Source organism: Bombus bifarius, unplaced genomic scaffold (genome assembly GCF_011952205.1).
Source record: "Bombus bifarius isolate JDL3187 unplaced genomic scaffold, Bbif_JDL3187 scf7180000008058, whole genome shotgun sequence".
Lineage (NCBI taxonomy): Eukaryota > Metazoa > Arthropoda > Insecta > Hymenoptera > Apidae > Bombus > Bombus bifarius.
The window spans coordinates 2,232,598-2,257,441 of record NW_022884422.1 but is presented as its reverse complement, the minus strand read 5'-3'; the positions used below and the strand labels follow the sequence as shown (position 1 = coordinate 2,257,441).

General features: G+C 42.4%; 1 protein-coding gene across 4 annotated transcripts in view; it reads left to right on the top strand.

Annotated features, from left to right (window-relative positions):
• The window catches only part of LOC117208202 (mucin-5AC-like), a 329,389-nt gene extending 304,788 nt beyond the window's left edge, over window positions 1-24,601 (top strand). For all 4 annotated transcript variants that reach the window (XM_033449163.1, XM_033449164.1, XM_033449162.1 and 1 more), the window contains exons 4-12: window positions 12,515-16,630; window positions 17,172-17,486; window positions 17,608-17,677; window positions 18,558-18,973; window positions 19,907-21,871; window positions 22,119-22,241; window positions 22,352-22,518; window positions 22,612-22,826; window positions 23,213-24,601. In XM_033449163.1, the coding sequence (XP_033305054.1) occupies window positions 12,533-16,630; window positions 17,172-17,486; window positions 17,608-17,677; window positions 18,558-18,973; window positions 19,907-21,871; window positions 22,119-22,241; window positions 22,352-22,518; window positions 22,612-22,826; window positions 23,213-23,634 (7,791 nt within the window). In that variant the 5' untranslated portion in view covers window positions 12,515-12,532 and the 3' untranslated portion in view covers window positions 23,635-24,601. The remainder of the gene's footprint in view (window positions 1-12,514; window positions 16,631-17,171; window positions 17,487-17,607; window positions 17,678-18,557; window positions 18,974-19,906; window positions 21,872-22,118; window positions 22,242-22,351; window positions 22,519-22,611; window positions 22,827-23,212) is intronic.
• The last annotated feature ends 243 nt before the right edge of the window (window positions 24,602-24,844 follow it).

The following is a 24,844-nucleotide window of genomic DNA, read 5'->3' as shown; positions in this document are numbered from 1 at the left end:
AGAGAGAATGGAAGCTGATCCCTTTTGCAAGAACAGCGGGTATATTTTCCTGAATCAATGCAAAACCGATGCTGCTTTTTTCTCGAAGAAAAAGGCTTATTAGTATCCGAGCCACACGTGTGGTACACGTGTACTCCGCTTGGCACGTTCTCTAACTATGTTAAGCAACGAGATTTTCAACCTTCTCGCGATTTCCTTGCCTCCCGTGGTGAAATGGCCCTCCATTTCGTCCTCTAGTTACGGAATCTTCTCTGTTCCGTAATTTCACCAGTGAAACGAAACCAGCGTGGAGGATTTCGAGCGTGCAAATGTAGCTCGAGAGGCAGAATCAGGATACGATCAACGAAGCACAATTTTAAATGCGATTAACAGATCCGAAACGATTCGAAATGACTTGTTATGTAACCCGTGCTCGTTGTATTATCGCGATATTATTGTCACGTTACTGGAGATGATAGAATTGCAAAATGTCGCGTCTGTGTAGAATAAAAATCAACTAAACGATTTGATTGTTCGGTGGAATAGTGGGTATTCGTGTCCAATAAATATATCGACGCTGTTGCATCTCTAAATTGCCAGTAAAAGACGAAAGCTTTTATCACGCTTGCATATTACATTATGCTTTGTTTGGAATAATTAGAGGATCATAATTATAAATGATTCTATTACACTAATGAAATCGAACGAAAGAGATGAAGTCGTATAGGTTTGATAGACTGGCATGTTGTTCGTATGATTCTGTGATAAAGATCGTCTCAGAGATAATTATCAGGAACAAAGATATATACAAAACATAAGAAATAAATATGAAAATCATTGTACAATAAAAAATCCTCTAACTGCTTTGAGCGCTGCATGTATTTATATTTGTGTCCTCTTATGTATAAATCAATCATCTATGGCGTAATTTCCAAAGTAGCTTGGTATTATCCTGCAACCGAGTAACTGAACTACGTATACAGAAGCCAAACTCTTCAATTTCATCAAGTTTAGTCCTCCTGCTGCTCGATTAAACATTAATTACGTACTCTAATATCAAAATAAAGAAATTTCTTGACAAATGAAGTCGATCAGTTTGACTTCTGAATAGTTGAATTGTTACAGTCACGCAAATTCACGCCTCGATAAATCATAGCTCGTCGAGACGATTCCAACTCTCAGTTTACGCGTTCAACCCCTCTGATTGCTTCGAACAGTCTCTTAAAGTTCACCTTTCGACGACTGCTCGTTGTCTTGTCTGTGAATTTGCAAGCATGTTCGCGTGACTCGAGAGGGTAGTAATCCCGTTAGGAAAACTTCGCTCGTTTCGTTCGATGCGATTTACGAAATCGTGGAACGTTACAGCACTTTCAGATACTTTACAGATGGAATAGCATTGAATTTCGACCAGGACTTCCGTTTTACACTAAATTTCATCGAAGTATCTTAATTGCACGACTTTAACGTCAGATTAATGTCATACTCGCCTATAAGCAGACTGAATTTTTCATTATTATCACGTTCTTACAATTATCGCACAAATTCCCGAACTTTATACGTACTCTCGAAATGCACTTGAACTTGTCGGCCACTCGATGAAACCGAACTTTATATGCCGAACAGGTGCTTAAATTCTTTCCCATTATCCCAAACAATTGTGATTCACGTATAATACACTGGAAGTTCATTCGCACTGATTACAGTTTAGAGTTCGCTGTAACCTACAATTACTAAAAATTCATAAAGAATTATCGTTCATTTTTTATGAAAATAAATATGAATATAAATTCCAGAAGAGCAGAGATTTCAAATTGAAAAATGCTTTTTATTTCTAAATGTAGAAAAACTCGAAGACTATAGAATCGTCAATCTAAATAAATCAATCGATTATGTCATCCACGTATTTGAACCGTTTCATGGCGTTCTTCATCTCCATTTCTGCTTTCACGGTTTGCCTCGCGATATTTACGAGTGACAACGTTTTCGACACCGAACAACCAGGGAAAACTGAATTTTCCGTCGTGGCGTGTTTGTCTTCTCGAACGTCTCTCTCATCGAATGTATTGTTTACCTGCGCCTCTACTCGTGTCTTGCCATACACATCCAGCCACGATACAGTTTCAACTTCGATAAAGTAATCCGTTTAAGCGATTCTCGTTTCCAGCCTGCTGCCTACGCGTCGATTCCCATGATACCGGCCACTGATAGAGCTTCCTACGCGTAAATTAGTCGTTTCACTCGACCAGCTCCTCTTTGTATACAACCATCTGCAAACCAGCACGATATTCCATATATCCATTTAACATTGATTCGATATTACTGTTGGATATTGAAATTAGAGATATGTATGTTTTGTTCAATTCGATGGACAGCCAATACAGCAGACTGAACTTCTGTATATTCAGATGTTAATTATTTACAAATATATTATATAAAGGGTTACAGGAAGCAAAATGTTTGGATGTGGTGCGAATAATGGAAACGTAACGTATTGAGGACACATCGTAATGTTTTATAATTGAGAAAATCGAAATAGTAAACGATGTGAGCCTTAAAAAACAAGGAAATGTTTTTTGTGGAGAAAGATGTTAATCTCGTGCAGAATACAGTGAAAATATTTTAGGTATTGGAATACTGTTAGACTATTACAAGAATTTGCCAGACACAACTATGAATTTTAATTAATTCGATACACCTTTCGCTATTTATTCTGCCTCTGAATCTGTGAAGACTTTAAACACTGAAAATCTACACTGATAAATGACGTACATTAATTCAACATTTTTCAAAACTCGTTTCTTGTTTTTACTGGAGATCTTTAACTCTACCACTTACATCGTTTACCATTTTAATTCTTCAATTAGTCTTTTTACACTCGTATAAGAGATAACCCACGGCTTCTAGCATATAGCGCTTACACACGTTTTACCAGTTTGTATTAGCTTGTTCCTTAAGTCTGCGAAATTCCCAGAGCTTGCCTCTCCAGCTTTGATCATCGGCTTTTTTCTCCCGTTTGGCTTCCCTGACCTTATTCCAAGCTCGCGGCTCGAACGGTCGCACGATATCTATCTGCTCGCTTGCACCTTATTTTTAGTGCCCTCCGGGGAAATTGTTTACAACTGACCGTATTATGAAATATTACCGTTGTCGTATCTACGAAAGTCGTTGCGAAACAGCGCGTTACGAAACGTATGTTGCTCGAGTTAATGGACAACGCGAGTGATCTTGAATAATGATCGCGGACTAACTCTGCTCGGTACATAGACCGCGGAGCGATTTAACATTGATCCTGGACTCCAGTAAGAAAAATAGATCGTGTAGATCTATGATTCTTAACCTGTGGACCGTCGACCACCAGGAAGCCTGTGATGTTCTCGGAAGAGATTCTTCATGGACATTAATTAATAAACACTTAGGGAACATTTCAAGGAAGCGCATGAATATTATGAAAAGGTAGCTGTATGAACATGACGTAACAAAAAAGGATTTGCACGAATGTAATATGCAATGGAAGTCGTATTACAAGAAATATTTGATTTAAAATATTTGTTTTACTGTAAAACACTGGCGCGTAGATTGTTCACGTTATGTTTGTTTAATGATAGGAAGAAGAAGGGAAGCAATTAATAGTTTTTACGGTCGAAGATTATTCGACTTCGACCGGTCGATTTTGTTTCATTTTGCAATATGATTTAGTAACATATTATTAGGTATTAATGAAGATTAGTGGTAAGGCACTGGACAAAGTAAACTTCTAAGGACTCATACTTGCGATCTTCAAGTTCACATAGCAGCACTGATCACCACTTTAGCTATAATAATTACGTTTTCCGTTATTCTTCCTCTCGCTAAACCCTCACGCGAGGAAGAGAAATCCATCAACGGTTTAGATAGACAGTAGAGTAATCCGATAGACGAAAGATCTCGGCACGAAACGTCGGCGAAACAATCCAATCGATCAATTCCTCTTCTTTCTGTGCTCGTTTCTTGAAAACGCCCCCGCACCAGACACGACCAGTCAACTCGTTGTCAAAGTTGAATAATTGCACTTTGGGCCTCGTTTGTTTCAGCTCTCCGCTAGGCAAGCGAGGCCGTCATTACTCATTTTCGAATTCCGGACCAAACCGGACGACTATCGATCAAGACGTGATCTGCTTTACATGCTTGATAATAGACTGGTTACGCGTACTGTACAATTTCATAGACAATCGATTCGAACGTTCGAACGAGTCGAGAATTCAATAAAAAGATATAATATCGAACTTGGTCCTTCACGGCTAACAATAGTTGTATATTTATATCGATTCTAAGCTAAGAACGAGCGTCTCGTTTAAAAGTTAAACGATTCCGCGTTAAAAGTTTAATCGTGTCAAAAAACGATTGATCTACGATCACGGTTTCAGAAAATAGATTCGACGTTGCTGATACAGGGCACCGTGTGGATACGGTTAAAATTAAAACTGAAGGGAGCTGTAATTTTCTTGTACGCCCAGCGTGGAAGTTTTAGAGTAATAAGTTAATAATAGGTTACCTTGCAAGATCCACGTGGCGGTAACGAAGAACGGTAGCGTAAAAATCGATCGAAAGACTTGTACAGAGGCGTATAATGCAGTGTAAAGAGACTTGATGTAACGAAACGATGAAAGAGGTAAGTGTACTTTGAAAAGGCACGACAGCTATACGTTAAAACGTTCTAAAACAGTCAGAAAGGAAAACAGATCGTGGAAACACGAACTAAAATCCCTGTTGAGAAATCCCGGGCGAGGGAATATTTATGTCTACCAATCCTATGCAATCGTGTCATCCGCAGTTTGTGTGAGATTATATTTCTTACAGATAGGATCTTCGATCATAATTTTCTATATATTTTCCGCGGGTCCTCCGCTGACGGCTATTCGCGAAATTTATTGCACGCGAACTACCCCGCTTGTTTCGATGTCAACTGGTATAAAATAGAGATTAAAAATTATACAAAATATTTGCAGTTCCTCTATATTGGAAAGTTTGTATACATCGTTAAATTAGGCTAAAACTATGGAGCAGAAACTATTTTATTTTTACGAATGGATCGTAAGATGTCCGGATATACATATGCTTTTAAAATTATTTTAATTCTGTCATTATTTTTAATGAGTATTCACTGTGAATGTTGGCGAGAAATAATGATTAATTACATTCTGAGTGACAACAGGTTTTCGGAGATAGACCTTTTTAATGTACGTACTTATTTCTGCTATTCTTCATTCGATATTATTAAGTGTTATTGAAAAATCTTCCTGATATCCCTGATTGGCATCAAATTATACGCATGTAGTGTATTGCAAGAACGAGATCTACTTCTTTTAGTACTTTTAACAAATGTTTGAAGTACGACAAACGACATAAAGCATATAGAAATATGATGCTTCGTTCGTTGCTAATTGCTCTCACAAGATCGATATCGTACTTACTTTAACACACTTGCATAATACCCTGTATTCTGCATATTCTATATAATAATCGTATTTCGTCAATTCAAATGTCTCTAATACGTCTCTACAAGCCACACAATAACATTCACCGCATTACATGACGTGTTCGTTCTTCTGGACACGACACGAATCGAAGACAGTTAGAGAATTAACATTTCGCCAACAAGGGATGTCGGTGGTTCCATGAGAGGGTAGGATCGAACGGGACCCAGGGTTGCCGGTTGGGAGGTGTGAGAGACGGTGCGGTGCGAACGACCGTGAAGTGGCAAAGGGTGTTGGCCTCGTGGTAAGGGCTTGTTTGAGGTACGGATGCGTTTGTTGCGAGAACGGATGAGAGTGGATGCCACGCCAAGGTGGAGTGGGTCAGCCGAGACTGTTTCTCTTCTCTCTCCCTCTCTCTTCATTTCTCTCCCTCTGTTCCTCTCTCCCTCTTTTCCTCTTTTCCTCTACCTCTGTTCCTCTATCTCTTTCGCCTTCTGGTTCGCACCGTTTATACCACGCTACGAATATACACGGATACACACGTACAGGGAACGTATATACACAGCAGCTGTACACTATACACACAAGTCCGTGCCCGCATTAGTTTTATTGCTCGTAACGGAAGGAGGGTTTAAACTACGAGTAGTCTGAAAAAGCGTTGTTAGGATGATCAAAGATTCGAGGCTTCTTTGGACACGCCCGGCCGCGACTCTTCGTCCCTTTGACGCCATTGTGGGCGAGTTTGGTCGGTGGAGCGCTTTGATTGCTCGACTACCAAACGAACTCGATCGCCTCATCCCTCATGGTACCACGTACATTGTGAGATTTCTATGCGAGCAAATACACTCGATTTCTGTTTGCATGCGATGAACCTTCCTATTAGGAGGATTTTTTCTGTCGACCAGTTCTGTCGATATATTGCCCAGAAACCAGTTTGACGATACGGAAATTGTTAGTACGAGGCGGCAAAATGTTTCTTTGCTTGAAAGCAATCCGACTAAAAAGAGCTTTCTTCGAATCACAAGGCGAACCTTTCTTCGTTTCTGCGTTTTCATGTCAGCTGCGAATATTGTTGACTCGTAAGGTAAGTCCAGGAAACAGGAAAAACGAGTATTATGATGAGGTGAAGATGAAAGTATTTTGACTTCTCAACGAATTCAAGGCGCGTCGTTGGAGCAAAAAAGTTTGTTCAAAGACGTATGTTCGTGGCGTGAGCGAGCCTATGAGGCCTCGGACGAACAAGTTCTCGCCGTGTAGCGAGCATTTAAGCCACGGCTTAACCCGGCTTAAAGCGTTACTTGGCTCCCTCCTCGTACTTCCGCCACGTTCCGTTGGCTGACCGCGCCGCGGCTTTTAATCGAGCGCCACCGGATTATCGTGACTCGCAATCTTTCTCCGGCCTTCGAACTCGTTCATCATTCGTATTCGAGCCTCGATCGCGGCTCCAGGATCGTGGATGCGTATCTAAGAAAATATCACGAGGCATTCTTACTTCTATGGCTCGTTGCCTCGATGAGTTATCTTTTCTTAATTCCTATTGTTGGAATTTTGTTTGTCAATCTTTTCACGCTTGACGTTGCATATATGCAACGATATATACCGTAAGAAGTTATTAATTAATTAAATGATAAATTTATATATTATTTTTTATGGAGACGGTCTTGAGTTTTAATGTTTTCTATATAAAAATATGTTTCTATTATTAATAATTGATGAAAAAGTACTTTCTCACGACATGAAACAATTTAGTTCAGAAAGGCTTATCTCTGATTATGAAATTTGCAAATAGACAGATGAAAAATCAAAATAAAAATGTAATTCATTTTTGATTAATGTATAATTTATATTTTCGTATTTAATTAATCTCACAATTAGACGCTAGAAGAACTGTGTACTCTCTCAATTCCATTCAACCTACTAACGAATTATGCAATCATTCCTGAGAAATATTCGATCACATCCACTCTAAACTTTGAGTGGCCAATTCTCTTCTTTCACGCTCTAATCTCGAGTATTCATGTATCTAGTCCTTCATCGTATTTCTAATACTCGAGGTCCAATCATTTCGTATAAACGAGTGTCTAAATGTGCCTCACATGTTTGCGACCGAAATTTCCATTTTCAAATTGCCTTGCTTTCTCATTTAACAGCTCTGAATTTCATCGGTTTGGAAACCTGTTGAAAGTTCCAAACTCTTCGTTGTCGTGAAAGCAACCGGTTTCGTCATTAAAAAAAATGCAGTATCGAGGGATTTAACTTTGAAAAACGTCGAATAGTTCCTCAAAACTTTCTCATAACTCTGACGATCTACAAAATTTGTAATCATAGTAAGTTTTCTTATTTATCCAATAGTCTCGAACTCGAGGTGACACGAAGCAACTCTCGATGTGGAAGAATTCCAAATTTTCAACTTTCTCCCAGTTCCATAATTCTTAAGTTTCCACGGAACTTTCCATGACCTCGGAAATTCGAGTCCTTCGAGGTTTGCGGTAAAGTTCCATGTTTTTGAGGGATCCAGGCGACTAGATGCACTTGCTGTTTATCTTCTCGTCATCGCAAACTAGAAATGTTTTGATGTTTGGTCTTGGCTTGAAACAGACGAGTTTCAGAGATTTCGAACTAACCCGCGAACTTTCCGGAATCTTGATATTCTTGAAATTCCGGCAACTTTCGAAGTCTTACGAAGCAACGTAAGACTTTACCAAGCTCGAGACGCTTCGTAACAAAAGGGTGTCGATTTACAACCATCTTTAACTCGTGCAATCGATTGAAAACTGATGTTTGAAATGCAATTAGAATTGATCTTGATTGATAAATTAATTTCATTCCCTTCTAAAATTGTGGTACAATTTTCTTACGATTTTTATTAGCTACGAAGCTAAAACTCAACTTTTATAAACGTTGTAAATATAAACCAATCTAGATATTATAAATGTAAAATTACTTGCAAAGCAAATATACTAAATTCGACTATCCTTATCGTCAAAAATGTTTATCAAAAATGTAGAATGCAAAACATTTGGATTTAATTATTTTTGATACAATTGCTTCGGTTTAATCAATTCTAATACGTCGTTTGCTTTCTGAAAGAGATAAAAATTTAGGAAATAACAGTAAAGTTGATGGGATAGGATAAGGTTTATAGAAGATGAGTACATTGCCTTGTAATTACGTCTAATTATAGATCGATAGTGGCCGCGTAATGGTTGCGTAAAATTTTATCTTATCAGATCCAAAAATGTGTCTAATTAGAAACTAAATGACCCAGTTAAATAGTGAACAGTTATTCAAGAGGATTCCTGACGAAATCAGGATGTTTCTGTTTCGATGATCGAACTCAACTGCGAATAAATAGTTATATCGGAGGTGTGATGGATTTCCAAGGGCCTCTCTTATCGAATTCAACAAGCGAGAATTCCCTAAGTCGACTCGCCGGAAGCCGTGATTTCTCCAGAGACTCTGACAAAGGGGGAAGAATCAGATTGTCCGAGAACGTTCGAGTATTGAAAGGTTTCGCTATTTTCTTTACCGTTTGAGTATTCATTTCCGCTTGAAATTGTTCCATCCATTTATTCCATTAACGCAGTGCGTCTTGATTTTCTCACGACTAATGGAAAATAATTCACGTTTCCTATGAATATTTCTTGATGTAATATGTCAATTATACGAAAGAAACGATTCAGATAAAGCGTTTACAGAATTTGAATAATTTATTGCACATTCATTGGAATTATACTCGTTATCAATGCGGTGACTCGCATAGTTCGATAAGAAGCATTAGAGATTCTAAGGGTTCGGGAAAGTTTAAGGAGATTCAACTAAGGATGACAAGAATGATCAAATTTAAGAGTTTTATAGTGCACATCTAGGATATGGTGACTTAGGGGTCGTAGAGCAAGAATAACGCTGGCTAAGAAATTGAATAAGGATATTGGCTGCGTTTGAAAGACAGGAAGTAAAAGTATTCTGAAATTACAGTTATCTAAAATTACTGCCTGAATGTGAGTACATTACATCACAGAGAAAGCAAAGATATTTAAATGCTACAGTCGATTACAGCTGAAGGAAACTATTGTATTTTAAGAAGATATGACGAGTTAGTTTTCATCTTCATATTCTGAATACGTCGGAAGTAACGCGAATAGCTTGAACGATACATTTGAAAGGTTAGCTCGGGATGACTGAGTTCTAGATATGCACGTGGAACTTGAAACATGTTTCTATTACAAATGATTCTTCTGACACAGTCATAAGAATTTAAACTCTCGTATTCCACAACAGCGTCCTTCACAATAAAACGCGCAAGAAACTTGAGTAAATAAATCAAACAGAATATACGAAGCGTTTCATCTTATCGCATTATTTCTTTTCATTCCGATCTTGTCCACGCGCATATCTTTCTCTTCCCTATTATTTTATCCACCTTGAACACTCCGTCATTCTCATACGTTCTCTAAAACGAATTGATCAGCATCATGATATTTAGTAGTTAGGTATTGAGCGCTGTCCAATAGATTACTATGGCCAAAGTCTCGAAAATTCCATTAAAACATCTCCCAAGACAGGCGTATATTAGCGACGTCAATTTTTTAGACCCTTCGAGAGAGTTTACTTAAAGATGACGAACATTGTTTTTAAAAGAGCTGACTATTAAATAGAGAAAGCAATTTTGTTAAGAAGAGGATTATTATTATCTTATTTATTTATTTATTTATTTATTACTTATTGTTATTACTTATCCCAGAACTTCGAACTTACTTCTTGAGTAAAGGTAGATGTCCATTCGAGAGTAAAATTGTCGGGAGTTGCTCTCGAGAGTATTTCTTGCGACACTATTGAGAGTTACTATTCGATCTGCATTGACGGTAACTCTGATAGTCGCTCTAAACGCAGTGTTCGCTTACGAGAAATACCCTTGAGAGCAACCCGCGATAATTTTACTCTCGAATGAACACCTACCTTAAGACTGGTTACAATGGATACGTGTTCTGAAGAATGAAACATCTGCAAACTAAAATGCGTGCAATGCAGGAAATAGATAGAAATGAAACGAAGTAGGCGGAAGGAAATCGCGGAAGAAGGACAGAGTCGGAGGGAGTCGCGAGGGTGGTTCGAGAAGGGCCTTTGACTGGCGCACGAAGGGGGCCAAACTAACCCCTCAGGTTGCTCGGTCTGCAAGGGTGCGCGATATTGATTCTCGCCTACCACTTCCACCATCGTTGTCCTACCTGTACACGCGACTACCGTCGAATCATGGCGGTGGTGGTGGTGGTTGTCTCCCGTGCTTCGCTTCTCTCCCGTACACGCAGACGGACGATTCGTTACACGTCTCAATGAGCCACATCGAGCGATCCAGCCTTTCCTGGCTGTGCATCCGTCGTATCTCCGTATCCCCCTAGATTCGATAATCGATAACGATCGCCGCACGAGCGACTGTTTCGCGAGGATAAGATCTCTGACGCTCTTCCATCACCAGCTTGCCGATTTGTAGGATAGAATAGATTTCGATAGGATTCGGAGACGTTGATGCCGAGTTACGAGGGTTCCGCTGGAAATATGAATCGTGATACGGACATTGATAAATGGGAGGCTTCCTCGCACTCCCTGGAAGTCGTTGTGTTCCGTTGGCGTTTCTGCCGACACTCGAAACATAGTTGCGAATGACGTAGATCAATAACGAGCTTGAATTAGTCATTAAGGAAGATGTAGCTGTAGTCAGTGTTGGTATGATAATTGATATGCGACGGTGTGGTAGTTGCCTGCAACAATTTTTCTTCGCGTAGATGCAGTTTCTTGTCGCCGGTATGCTATGGTTCTTATAACTGGCTTTACACTACGGTGATGAAGCATTCGGCTATTAGAGAATAGGGCTCGTTTGTCTGCAATAGCTTTGGGCTTTCACAGTGAGGGATTTTACGTATTAAATAAACTTTCTCAACAATTCGCTTCTATTTGATGCTGTTAATTGTAACTTCTAACTCATCGAGGATTGAAGAAAAAAATCCCTACAATACACATTACACCGATCACATTATTCTGAATTATCGCAGTTAAGCGAGAGTAGTGCTAATTTAAGAATAGATTTTTTTATTCGAATCTACAATAATATTAGTTAATCCCAGATTAAGTAAACTGTCCATCGAATGAAAAATAATAAAGTCGATGGATCGTTGTCCCCTGACGAGTTCGGAGAAATGAAGTTCTACGGTACTTCAACTTCATTCTGTGAGCATTGTCGACGGGTCTATCTTTCCGCCAGTGTTTATCAGGTGTACCAGCCGAGTTGCGTTTAATTGAGCCACGTCGCGAGGTTTCTCTATCAATCCGGACCGTTTAGGATCGTAACTCGACGTCATCGGTCTCTCTGAAGAATCTCGTTTCGTTCCCCTCTGCAGGTTGCTGTTCCGCGCGATGATCTTATCTTTCACGGAGCAACGCGGGCCAACGAGATTAATAACGTGAGATCAGGCTGCCTTGCGCTTCAAGTTGCTCATTGGAGAAAATAGAAGCGTTGGAAAGCCAAAGATGCAAGAGAGTAAAATAGAGAATGAGAGGGAGAGAGAAAGAGAGAGAGAGGGAGAGAGAGAGAGAGAGAAAGAGAAGTTGCGTTCGCAGCAGACAAATACAAGACAATGAAGATTAATGTTTCGGCCTGGTTCCCTGACGGTGCTGGTAGTCTGCAGCACCGTGTGAACTGAGTTTTCGTTAATCCGCAGGGTCGCTGCTCTACTCGCTATGGTTCACGCGATGCACTTTAACTATAAATGTCTCTTCCAAATATAAGATTCATAGAAATAGAAAAATGCATTTTACTCTCTATAGTAGAACTCCATTTATCGGAACGAAAGTTTATTTAATGTCCAATCAAATAAAGTTCTGACGATTGAGTTTCTTTTTCTAAACGCGAGTCCCTATCGTATGATAAGAAAATTTAGAGAATGAGGAGAATTATTTCTGAAACTGACGAGTTCGTAACATGTAATCTTCGAAAGATGAAGTACTAAGCTTTAGAAAACCTAAAATCGAGATTCTTACAATGAGGTTGCAAAGAAATAAGGAAACTCGTTTTGTTCTGATTTCAGACCAGCAGTCGGCGTGACATGGATGTGAGCTTCACGAACGTATTAGAGGGGGCTCGCCAGTACTTTCAGGGACTGCCGGTACCGAGTACAGGTAGTGCGACCGTGTCAGCGGATCACAGTCTCGCGACATCAACGAGTTCTGCTTCGTCCATATCGTCGTCGCACGACCATGGCAACACCTCGTCCGTGGCTCCTTTGTCACCGGCACCATCCGTATCGCAAGCACCACCGTCACTATCGTTACCGCCGCAATCGACTTCGAGCGGAAACACAACCGGTAACGCTGGGAACAGTGGGGGCAGCGGCGGGAGCAACGATCAGGAAACGAGTCGATATCTCAACGACATCAGACCGTCGTCGGCGGACAACGCCGCGGCCAGTTCCAGCACTTTCTGGAGCCCATCCGTCGAACCTTATCCTCCTCAACCAACGAGGGTTGAAGTGCCGGATACGAGGCCAGGCGATGACGGATCCTCCATGGAGGCGAGCTCATCGTCCTCGAGTATCATCACTTTAACGGAGATGCAGCCGTCGAGCAGTCGATCCTCGTCGACGTCAAATTTCTCACAGAAACAATCGACCTCCTCGACATCGTCGTCCAACGATCTTCACCATCACTCGCAGCCGACGACAGCGACAGCGCCAAGTTCACCGCACTTGCATCAAATGCAACCACCTCAACAGTCACAGTCCCCTGGTCCGGTGTATCAACAATTAAACCCTGTCACGAGAACGTCGTTCTCTACAGCGGAAATACTCGCCTCGTCGCACCAAGCAACCTATCAAACTGCCAGTGATCGACAATCGCAACCGAACGCGCCGGTCGTAGCACAGAGAACCCAATACTATCCCCGGTATCATCATCCGGACATCACGAAGAGCGCTCCGGTTCCGTTCACTCAGAATTCGATCTATCAATCGTCGAGCGTAGCTGCAGCTACATCCTCGGGAAACGTGCAGTTGGCTACGAGGCCGACGCCGATCGAGCAGAGCAACCCGACCACCGCTTTAGGTCAAGGACACGCTCAGGAGCAAAGAGTGCCACCGAGTTCCTACGGTAATAACGCTGTGCCGCCATCGAGCACTCCTTCGATTTACGGCTCGCCATCATCGCAGACTTATCGCACGCCGCAACAGCATCAACCGCAGAATCGATTAAGCTCATCGAGCAATCCAGCAACGGACAGGTCGTCGCATTCGGAAAGATCGTCGCACTCCTCGCGCGTCTCCTCGTCTCCGTCATGTTCGTCGTTGAACCCGTGCAGCCCTCGCCACACAGTCAACTTAAGTCACATTCCTTCGTCGTCTTCGTCGTCGTCGTTGTCCTCGTCACCGTCGTCGTCCTATCAAAATCATCCGGCGCACATTCCTTCGTCGCACTTGCCATCCGCCGGAACTATGATTCACCCGCATCATCAAGCTCAACAGCAGCAGTCGCCGCAACAACAGCAACAATCTCAGATTCAGCAGCCTCAGCAGCAACAGCTTTCTAGTCGAATAAATGCGTCTCCGCATTCGATGGGGCCGAACTCGTACGCCAGTCGAATGATCGTTCACGGGACGTCCGCGGCTTCCTCATCCTCAAACTCAAATCAAATGCCGCCACCGGCAGCGCTGACTGGTGGTTATCATCCTATCGCTTCTCCCCATGACGTTCCCCGTCACGCTACCCCGTCGCCGCATAGACAATCGCCCCACGTATCCACCTTGCACACGCCTCACGCCTCTCCTCATCACACACCCTCTCCTCATCACACTCCCTCTCCTCATCACACACCCTCTCCGCATAGCAGCTTCCAGCCGCATTCACCGACTTATCCACCACCACCACCGGCTTCCTCCACCCCTCATTCGTACAACCTTCCCATTACGTCGCAGCATTATCAACCGAACGCCGGTGGGTACGCGAATCCGTACGGTCTGCCGCCTCAGTCTTCGTATCATTCCTTCCAAAAAGGTCCCCAGCCGCCGCACACTCAAGCAAACTACTACTCGCAGTCCAGTCGATCTCAGAGCCAGGCGTATGTTCAGCAAATGTCTATGGCCGGTCCGGCGCCTCGAACAGAATCTACTTGTTCCGGAAACGGAAACATTAACGGTGCCACCGGTTATCAGCCGAGTAAACCGGTGACGTACAACGGCGCCGATTCGAAGAGAAACTCGATGGAGGTCCCTTATGCCTCTTATCGATCTCAGCAGACGTCTGTTCCGAGAACTAACACGCACAACCTTCCACCTATCGCCGCTCTCTCGTCCTATCATTCCAACAGGCGAGAATCCGCGAGCAAGGCGCAATCGGTGCAACGGCAACGCTACTCGACTAGCACGGCGAGCAAAGTTTCGGTCGTTGCGCCGCCTACTTCCTCGATGGCCGCGCCTCAAAGGGTTCCCGAGTACCCGGTCACTTTGTCAACTATGAGTCACGCCATGCCGGTCAATGGAAGGACGAACACGGTAACAAATTCCTCTTACAGTAGATATACCGCTCAACACGGATATCCGACCTACGCTACCACCATGGCGCCTAGTCATCAGGGGAGCAACTCCTCGAGCAGCACCACCGTTACGTCTATCGGTCAAGTCGCTCCGAGGTCTTCCGTTCAAACTACCACGGTACATAGTTATCAATCGTCGGACACCAATCGTACGGCATCCTCTTATCATCACCAGCCTGTAAGAGCTACTGAGGACTATGGATACAAAGAGTATCCGTACCAGAATTCGACCGCGTCTACGGTACAGTCTACCGTTGCTTCCTCTATAGTGACTCCTCCTTCTCAAACGAACGGAATGCGAAAGAGGGAATCACCTTTGGACCTCTCTGTTAAAACGGTGAAAACATCCGCCGACTCGACCGCTCAGGACGACATCGAGACGATCGCGCCGGAGAAACACGTCAGTAGTTCCACGGTGATCTCATCGCGAAGCAACAATTCGCGAACCATGTTACCGCCTCCGGCGCAGCCTCCTCCACAACCAGCCTCATACCCCGCGTACGACAACCGATTGTCTAGCAATAACGGCAGAATCTTACCGCCAACGAGCGGCGTTCGAGCACCGACGCCTCAAACGGTGTGCGCACCGAAGGTCGACTTTCTGCCAGACTTCAACTCCGCGCCGCTGCGTCACCATCACGGCCAGTCGCACGAGAATACTCTTCAGCGGAGAAGTTCCGCGCAACAGCTGTATGCTCCGCCTCCGCAGTCTCTTCCTCCTCAACATCCTAATAATACCGCTCCACTGCCCCATATGTCCACGTTTAAAAAGACTTCACTGCCCACGACGCAGGTGTACGACGCGGTGACTACACCAGCACCGCCTCCGCCGGTCCCGTCGTCTTCTTATCTGTCGGCCAACGACACCATCGCCTCCAGAACCTCCAGGTATCCGTCGTCGATGATCGATCCTGCAAGGATAGGACCGGCTGCGTTGCCTCTTCAAGATTACCCGTCCGACCCATCGAAATATTATCTGGACAGTAGAAATAAATTTGGCCAGCCATCGCCGCAGAGCGATCGAAGCCCTTCGAAGAGGCCTGGCGATACGATTTACGGCGGTGGCGGTCCGAACAAGCAGCCGAGGCTCGACACGTGGATCCAGCAGAGATTGTCAACGGCGAAAGCGTTGTACGAGCAACAGAAAAGGCAAGAGATGAATCTACCGGTTCCTTTGCCAAATGGCACCCTCGTAGCACCTAGCACCTACGAGCAGAGATCCGATAGCGGATACTCGTCGTCCGAGTCCGCGAGGTATCAGCAAGCTTACTGTGATAAGAGAAGCTACGTGGAACCTAAGGTCACTCATAGTTCATCGTCGTATGTTCATCCTGTGATCACGAAGCCCACGAATGTGCATTCTTTGCCGCAACAGGCAAACGCTAGCCAACCATCCGCGTACACGAATTACAGACAGAGTCAGAAAGCGACCGGACTTGTGGTGCCTCCTGGAGCTACTTCCGGTGGACAGGCCACGGAACCACCGAGCAATACCGGTGCTGATAAACGAGTGCTTAGTTTGCTGAGGAATAGCCTAGAGAATAAACAGCAAAGGGAAGAGCAAATGAACAGCCAACAGCCTATCTTGGCCAATCATAGTCAACAAAGTTTTCAGAATAAGGTATGTGGCAATTGTATATTCTTGTATGTTATATCTTACGTGCAAGTTCGATGCGTTGTTTCATTCTTCGATAACTATCTCGATATGAAGTTTTGATTAATTCTAGTTCAATTAACCTGTAACAAATTATGTCATAAATACGAACTATGTTGCGAATATCAACCATGTCTGTCGCCTATCTCAACCCTATTACGATCTTAACAATTTCACACGTACGACACACATCGCATACATTCAATGCAAAGATCTCCAAGTGCATTCTTCGAATCTCTACCATAAATATACATTCAGCTCTCAGTCATTCGTTGTTCATAAAAATTCTCACTCGCACATCTAAATGTTTAACTCTACCTTCTCTTCTCCCCTGATCTCTTCACAAGAAACGCTATTAAATACCAGAAATACTTTATTTTACATTAAAATCAATATCTTACACCAAATCCTATCTATATCTTAGCTGTAGGTTTATTGAGAGATCATAAACGTAAGCAGCGGGATACGTCTATTATCATGCTAACGCCAGTGTCCTCTATTCCCAAAGGTTGTTGCTCCGGTCGAGCCCAAAACGAACATCGGAAGACACAACCTGTCACCATTCACAGCAGCAAGCTTACTGGAACGAAACAGCAACACACCGCCCCATTACAAGTTCCATGTGCCGAGAGCGGTAGACTCGATCACTCAGGAGGCCCCCCGTAGTTTGTATGGCTCGAGAGTAAATTCATCCGCCACGCTACCTGGCAAGGAAGCACTCCTGGGACCCCGAGGAGCCGAGAATCAGATTCACCGTGACAAAGACGATGGCCTCGCAGCTATATTGGCCGCGAAAATTAGAACCAAGGCGGAACTGAAGCAGGTGAACCGAATGAAACATGTTGTTTCTCTGTTACTTTCTACGAAGATGTTCTCTTTTTTGGCTTCTATTGGCCGAATTGTTAATATACGATATTTTTTATTTTTGGTGTTTGTTCTTAAAGGTGGGAACCGGTCAATTTGCAACGAAACCCACAACCGTACCCTCCCAGGATACGTCGACTACTCCGAAAGGTAAATTTAGTTTCTGCTGGTGTATCGGTTTTATGTTTTCGTAAAGTTTTTCGTGATTAGGTAATTTGTGTTTTATGATTTCAAAGTTAATGACTTCTTTAGTGTATCTGTTATACATGAATTTTATATCACTTCCATTGTGGTATATTATTGTCTTAGATTGTAGTTAAATTGTTTGAAAATTTCGAATAGATATACAGTTTTATATTATATTATAATGGTATATAATTTCTATATTATTAGTACATTATTTTAAAAATTATGTTATCGTTACATCATTTTAAAATAGTACAAAGATCGCTCTAACTAGACATTTGCACGTTTTCATATCATATTATAATAGCATACAGGTTTTTATATTATATTATTGGTACACCATTTTTGAAAACACAAACAGCACTTTGTCCAATCACAGTAGTCTTATAAACAACGCTTTCTTCTTTCTATTCATATTATACAGGGTGGTTGGTAACTGGTGGTACGAGCGGAAAGGGGGTAATTTTACGCAAAAAAAAGTCGAAAATATAGAATAAAAATTTTTCGTTTGAGGCTTTGTTTTTGAGAAAATCGACTTTGAATTTTCGCTCGGTACGCGTGCACTTTATCACGTCTCGTTATAACGGATCTCACTGTAGATCGTTGTCTCGATGGAAAAATTAAAAGAAAAAGGAAAAAAATTAAAAAAAAAATTTTTATTCTATATTTTCGACTTCTTTTTCACCCCCTTTTCGCTTGTACCACCAGTTACCAACCACCCTGTATACCTCTCATAAACCTGGACAACCATAAACTAAATAATTATTACGAATCAACTTCTTCTTCTTGCAAACGTATGCCTCAAAACTATTTCTTAATAACACATTTAAATCTGTGCTTGTAGAACTAGACAGTACAGCTTCAACGTCAACTCCGCAATCCGGTTCATCGGCGGGTAGTCCGCCAAAGTTGACGCGCGAGAAGGTAGCCTGTTTACCTCCCAGAAGACGGTTGTTCTCCAGAACGGAAGAGGAGAATATGCCGGTGGCCGCGACTGTTCCAGTTCCGGCGCCAGCGCCGGCGATTGCCTCTAGCGTGCCAGCACGCGCCAGCGGATTTAGAAGCTCCTCCGAAACATCGGTGTTCGACTTCAGGGAGAGCGACTCCGAGGGTGAGATGCCGGTTCTCGAACGGCAAACGCTCGAGGAGATGAGGAGGGACAGAAAACAGCTATCGAAAGTGCAGCCACCCGTTCCTCTGAACGACGCCATGTGCATGGGCATGACCTCATCGACGGACCTCGTGAAAATAGAACTGAAGGTAACGTTATTTACGTAAGGTTGTTTCTCGTGTGATTCGTTCGTGCTCGCGAATCAACGGCCTTCAGCGTTCGAGCTCTCTTTACGATTTTTATTCTGGATTTTCAGCGGGTTGCGTGTTTTATTTTGAGTCAAGGGGACTAGAGTTGCTTCATATAAAATTTAGGATATCGCTGTTTTAACTACACCTATTATTTAACTTTGTGCTGACTTTGTCATTATTTTGAAATTAATATTTAGTTTGATACAAGTTTTTATGAATGAATTTTTTGAGGCGATTGAAATTTCAAACTGATATTTTTTAATTCTTGTGCTGCGTGGAATGTGTAGTATATGTAGATCTCGAAGTTTAGGTTAGTGGTGTACGTGAATTTGCCACCTCCTCTGTTGATGGCGTCTAGTAGTGGAAATTGGTTCACGCTTTCTCCCCAAACAAAAATAAAGTAATAGGATCATCGTCTTTTACACAATCATATATATAGAGTCCGCGAAGTTTTGTTATTGGTTGATAGTATTATATCGTAGAAATTGGATTGTATAGGACCGTGTGACGACGAAAGCAAACATCGATTCAAGTAATCCACACAAATTCTTGCCGCTTCGGATCAACTCTAGTTGTCCCGATTATAGCTGATGTGAGGATAGTTTATTCGTGTTGGGACTGCTTAAATAGTCTCTAAATTCTTGATCTAAATTCAAGCACAGTGAACTCACGTATAACACGACAAAAGAATTGCGACTAATATTCATAGAACGCGATAAACACCCGTATAACGTGTTAGATAAATTTAACATTTTCATACACTTTCCGCGACTTCTTGTCTAGAGAAATATTGTTCCACGCGTGATTCGTATAATGCGGAAGTAGTATCCTCCGGATATTATTTGGAAAAAATCTAATTTTTCTCATAAACTCTTGGTTTCTTATATTCAGGAGAACGACAAGATTACCGAAGTGGACACGTTTTGGTCCACCACGTGCGACAAGTTTATGGAACAACTACGAACAGGAGACGTGATGAAGAAACGCGGTCGTAAGAAGAAGGTCAGCTGCACGATAACATCCAAACTCGATGACACTGGCAACGATAGCAGCAAAGAATTAGACGCTAACACATCTCAGATCAAACCAGAGGACATCAAAAAGGAAATCCAAGATGTCGATTCACCTCTGGACAATAAAGGCGAGTCTCCGGAAACGAACGAAACGAACAAGGATGACGAAGCTTCTGTGATGACGGATATCAAGATAGAAGTGAAGACCGAGCTAGAGGTGAGCAAGGATGATGAGAAAAATTCTAGCGATGATTCTGATGAGGTGCCGCTAATTCGACGGGCAAAGAAAAAGATGAAGAAGGATGACAGTGATTGCGAGGAGGAGATAATATGTAGGAAGAGAAGGATTCGTAGAGGAAGCAGAATTAAATTACAGTCGTCCAGCGGCAGTGATTCCTCTAGCGAAGAGAGCGATGCTAGTACGGAGTTTGGTCACGGTTCTTCAGTAGCTGATAGGCTAAGAGCAAGAAAACGGTGCGTCAACAGCAGCACTGAAAGCGAAGGAATGAAGCTGAGATCCAGAGATACGACGCCACAGAAGGCTAAGAATGAGAAAGAGTCTAAATGCTCCACCTCGAAGACTTCTACGTCTCAGAAAGGGAAACCGAAGCCTTTGTTTGGCGATGGTAGCGATTTCAGGCCCGGATGGGAGGAGGAGGTGTACGTCTACAAAAAATCCTTGAGAATGCCACCTAGGTTGATCACCGTGTCGAAACCATCGAGGTTCCACAGGTTGTCCACCTCGTTGCCTGATTTGGACCCAGGATCTCCAGCTTTGTCAGTCTCTATGGACAGTTCCGACGTGTATTTGGGCAGAAAGAAATTGGTAGACAGCGATATAGAATCTAACTACAGCTTTAGTACCACTGAGATTGGGATAGGAAGTAAGATCGACGATGAAGAGGCCACGTCGTCTACGACAATCTCGTGTCCTCCTAAGGGTATGAAGCATTCAAGATCGGAAAACAGTTCCATCGTCGACGTCCTAGCTCAGAGGGTAGGAACTAGTAAGAAAGAACAGAAGAGGAAACAGAAAGAGAAATCGGATAAAGGTGGAAATAAAACGTTGCAGAAAGGTAACAACGAACCTGAACTGCTTCCGACTCCAAGTTTGATTCCTTTATTGGAATCGACTAAATCACCAAAGGGCAAATCGCCTGTCAAAGATAACAAGGTGAAGCCTATCAAGGTGACGGATTCGTTCCTACTTGGTTACTTCCGCAAAGAAACGGTGAACAACTTTCGCGACACGTTTAAAAATAATCATGCTCTACCGAACGAATTTTCAACATTCGTGCTGAAGAGTAGAACGAGAACAGAAACGCGAGTATTGAAGAAACAGGCGACCATCAGAGAAGTCTTTGGCGAAGACAGGCCAGCCTCAGCGCCACCCATGCAGAACCACGACGATACTTCCCAGGACGACGACTCGCAGACTGAAACACCAGAGAACAGGCTGAGGAAAGAGAGGACCTTGAAGCAGAAAGTTGTTTCGCGATTGAAGAACGCTGGAATTTTGAGGAGACACAAGGCGATCATGAACTCAAAGCAACATCATCTTTTGATGGAGAGGCGAAAGGATTTGTTGAAATCTTTGGCCGAGAAGAAACTACGGCGCTTAAAGGCGGAAGCGGAAGAGGAACCGGTGCAGGAAGAGACGAACGATGCGCAGGAAGCGGAAAACAACGAACTTGACGACGAGACCAATGAGTCAGAAGTTCCTAATAAAAAGAAGCTTAAACTGAGGACAAGCAGGCGGAAGTTCCGCTCCGGATTCGATTATATTCGCAAAAAGAAAAAACCGTTGAAGAAGGACGAAACGCTGCCTAAAGAAAGGAAAAGGGTGAGCTTTGCGTATTTTTGTAAACGATCTTATTCTCAGTGATATGGATCAATGATATCGCACGTGTATTTCGAATGCGTTACAAAATTATTAAATTATTTTTTTGTAAGCTTCGAAATAGTTTTTCACTTTTCCTGCAGAAGTTCGTTGAGCTGCGTTGTGTCATTTTTGAAATACATGCACGATCTATTGTTTCATCAATATAGAAGGTATGGAAGATTATCAATGTGGAATATTTGTTTTACAGCAAGTTCTAACAAGGCCCAGTCCAGAATGCGTAGCTGATATTCAGTCGGAGATTAGAACATGGGTAATCAAGAAGGGTGTCGGCGAAACAATGTTGCATCGTGCCGCCAGACTCGGTTACACGGTAAATATTGAAAAAAACATTCATTCATTGAAAATTCAATCTCAGTTTAGTGAAACATATTCATTGATAAATATTTGAATACAAATTGCGTTTTTTCGCTGTGTTCGTAGGATGTCACTGCATACTGCTTAGAGAAGCTAAATAACGCGCCGAGCCCAAAGGATAACGCGGGATACACGCCGCTTCACGAAGCATGTTCGAAGGGTCACCTAGAAATCGCCAAATTGTTGCTCGCGTATGGGGCGAATGCAAGTGAAAGTGCCAACGGTGGAATAAGGTAATATTCATTACTGACTTCCAACGTGTGTTTTGGAATTCTAATAGACAATTCTTCAGAGACATTAAAATACGATATATTTCCTTATTACAGACCACTTCACGAGGCAGCAGAAAATGGTGCTACCGAACTCGTACGCTTGCTACTTTCTTATGGCGCTGATCCTCTATTAGCTACTTATTCTGGACAAACCCCACTGATGTTAGCTGCAGATACCGACGCCTATTCGATTCTAGAACAACACTTAGATGATATTCAGGGTCGCACGAGTACAGCTTGGTCGTTTGGTGGCCCGTCTTCTATCTTTGGTAAGTTCTCCTAAAAATCTAAATAATATCCTAAAGTTTTCGCAATTAAGTCATTACGAAAGCTTTTCCGATTTCGTTGGCAATCAAGGTCATTTGAAAGTGAGGAGGGTACTTCAGGTCGTGTCCTTGTGAGTTAAAGTCAAATAAAAAGCTTACAGGATTATCAAGATGGTATCATTAGTGATTAAAGCTATAAAAAAGTCTCCAGAGGTATATTTTCGATATTCAGAGTCATTTCAACACCATTATGTCATTGTATACTCAGTTACCCTATTAGTTGAATTCAAAAACAGTTTCGATTATCAATCCTAAAAGTAAATCTGTTATCAGAATGATTTGATATTTAAATATTTGCAATTAATTAATCATCGATGAATTTGTTTCAGACCCAGAAGAAACTGGTTACAATCCCCTCGACGATCCTCCTATGGACAGTCCAGAACCCGAATTAGATGAAATCGAGATAGAAATGGGCGACGTGAACCTGCCAGTTCTCTTTTCCCTCGCCAACGATCCAGACAAGTGGGTGCTCCTCCAGGATTTGATGGCTGCCCTAAGAATAAAAAGCAGGGACGCGTTGCTGCGTCAAGTGAATCCTAAAGCTCACGCTGGTCCACCAGCGATTGCTCATCGCGACGTCATGAGAGAACTGAAGCTGCAAGATTTCCTGGAACAATCCCGTTGCTGCCACCTGCTTAGCGGTGGCGAGCGAATCAACGTGAGAGGGTCCAAGGTAACTCTGATTAAGTACAACGAGAAAGTGAGATCCCTGTTGAACGTAGAGAAAGTGGTCATCAACCTAAGGTGACAAGAGGCATCGCTGGGGCATTCATCACCCCAGGCGAAACCGTCGACTTCCGCCTCGAAGGAATTGTCGAAGAAGATCTCCAGTGTTTCGCCTAAACGCGAAAGGCAAGCCAGAACGCGACAGGGTAACAAGACAGCTGTCACGGATTGAACGTGAATCGAGAGATATCGTTAGCCGTGAAAAGTCACTGAGCGGCTAAGTGGAAAATTTCATTCGATCAAGATCTAGTGTTTTACCTTGACTCTGTTCAACCAGGATCGAATGAATAATTAAACACGAGAAGTATATAGAATTAGTGGTTCAGGTACGATCGAAGAGGAAGATAGTTCAATGGCAGTGCATTTGACGCGTTCTATTAGCAGTATTTATTGACAGATGTTCCAAATGGAGCACAGTGATATTTTATCGATATATTCGTTGGGGGCTAAAGGATAATGGCGTCTATAGCAATGTTTTCTAGATGAAGATCGTCATTCTGATCGAACTTCTTGTTCTTTGGTTTGAACGATTTGAGATAGAAAGCAGAGAGAATTCGAACAATCTTTGTGAAAAATCGGAAGAGAAATCTTTCGTTCGAGCTCCAGTCGTGTAGATTTTAATCGTAATATTGGAATCTGGTGAAAGTCCACGCGCTTATTGTCAGTGCGATTATTTGTTGAAGGAATCGATGTTCACGGAGAACTTGAAACTCCGCGTGAATGGACATCGTGTGTGTCTCACGTTCTCTGCTCATCGATGCGATTGTTTTAAGTTAGCAATGAACGAACGTTGGAACGTACGAATTATCCAATCGCCATCAGCTTTGTCACGTTACCACGTTATTAATTTAAATAATTTCGTTTTGTTTTTCTCTGTCTTTGTTTCTCTTTTTTCTTTTTTTTTTTACAAGGTACTAGCGAGTCGATTAAAAGTGTAATTCGATTATATGTTTACCGTTGTAGATTTAAGTAAGCGTTTATTAATCGTCTAAAAATATGGAGCATTTACGTTTCTTGTTATCTCCCCTTTTTTCCTTTTATTTTCTTCGGGATGTGCAATTTCGCGAGTCTGCTTTCCATTGAACGATTGCCGACCGATAAGCGCGATCGATCAATGTTTGTTAAGTCTAAGAGATATAAGGAAACGGATCGATAGTAATATTCAGTGTGCAATAAGTTTTATCGAACTTGCGATGATTGATTCACGAATTAACGGTTTCCATTTTAGATTA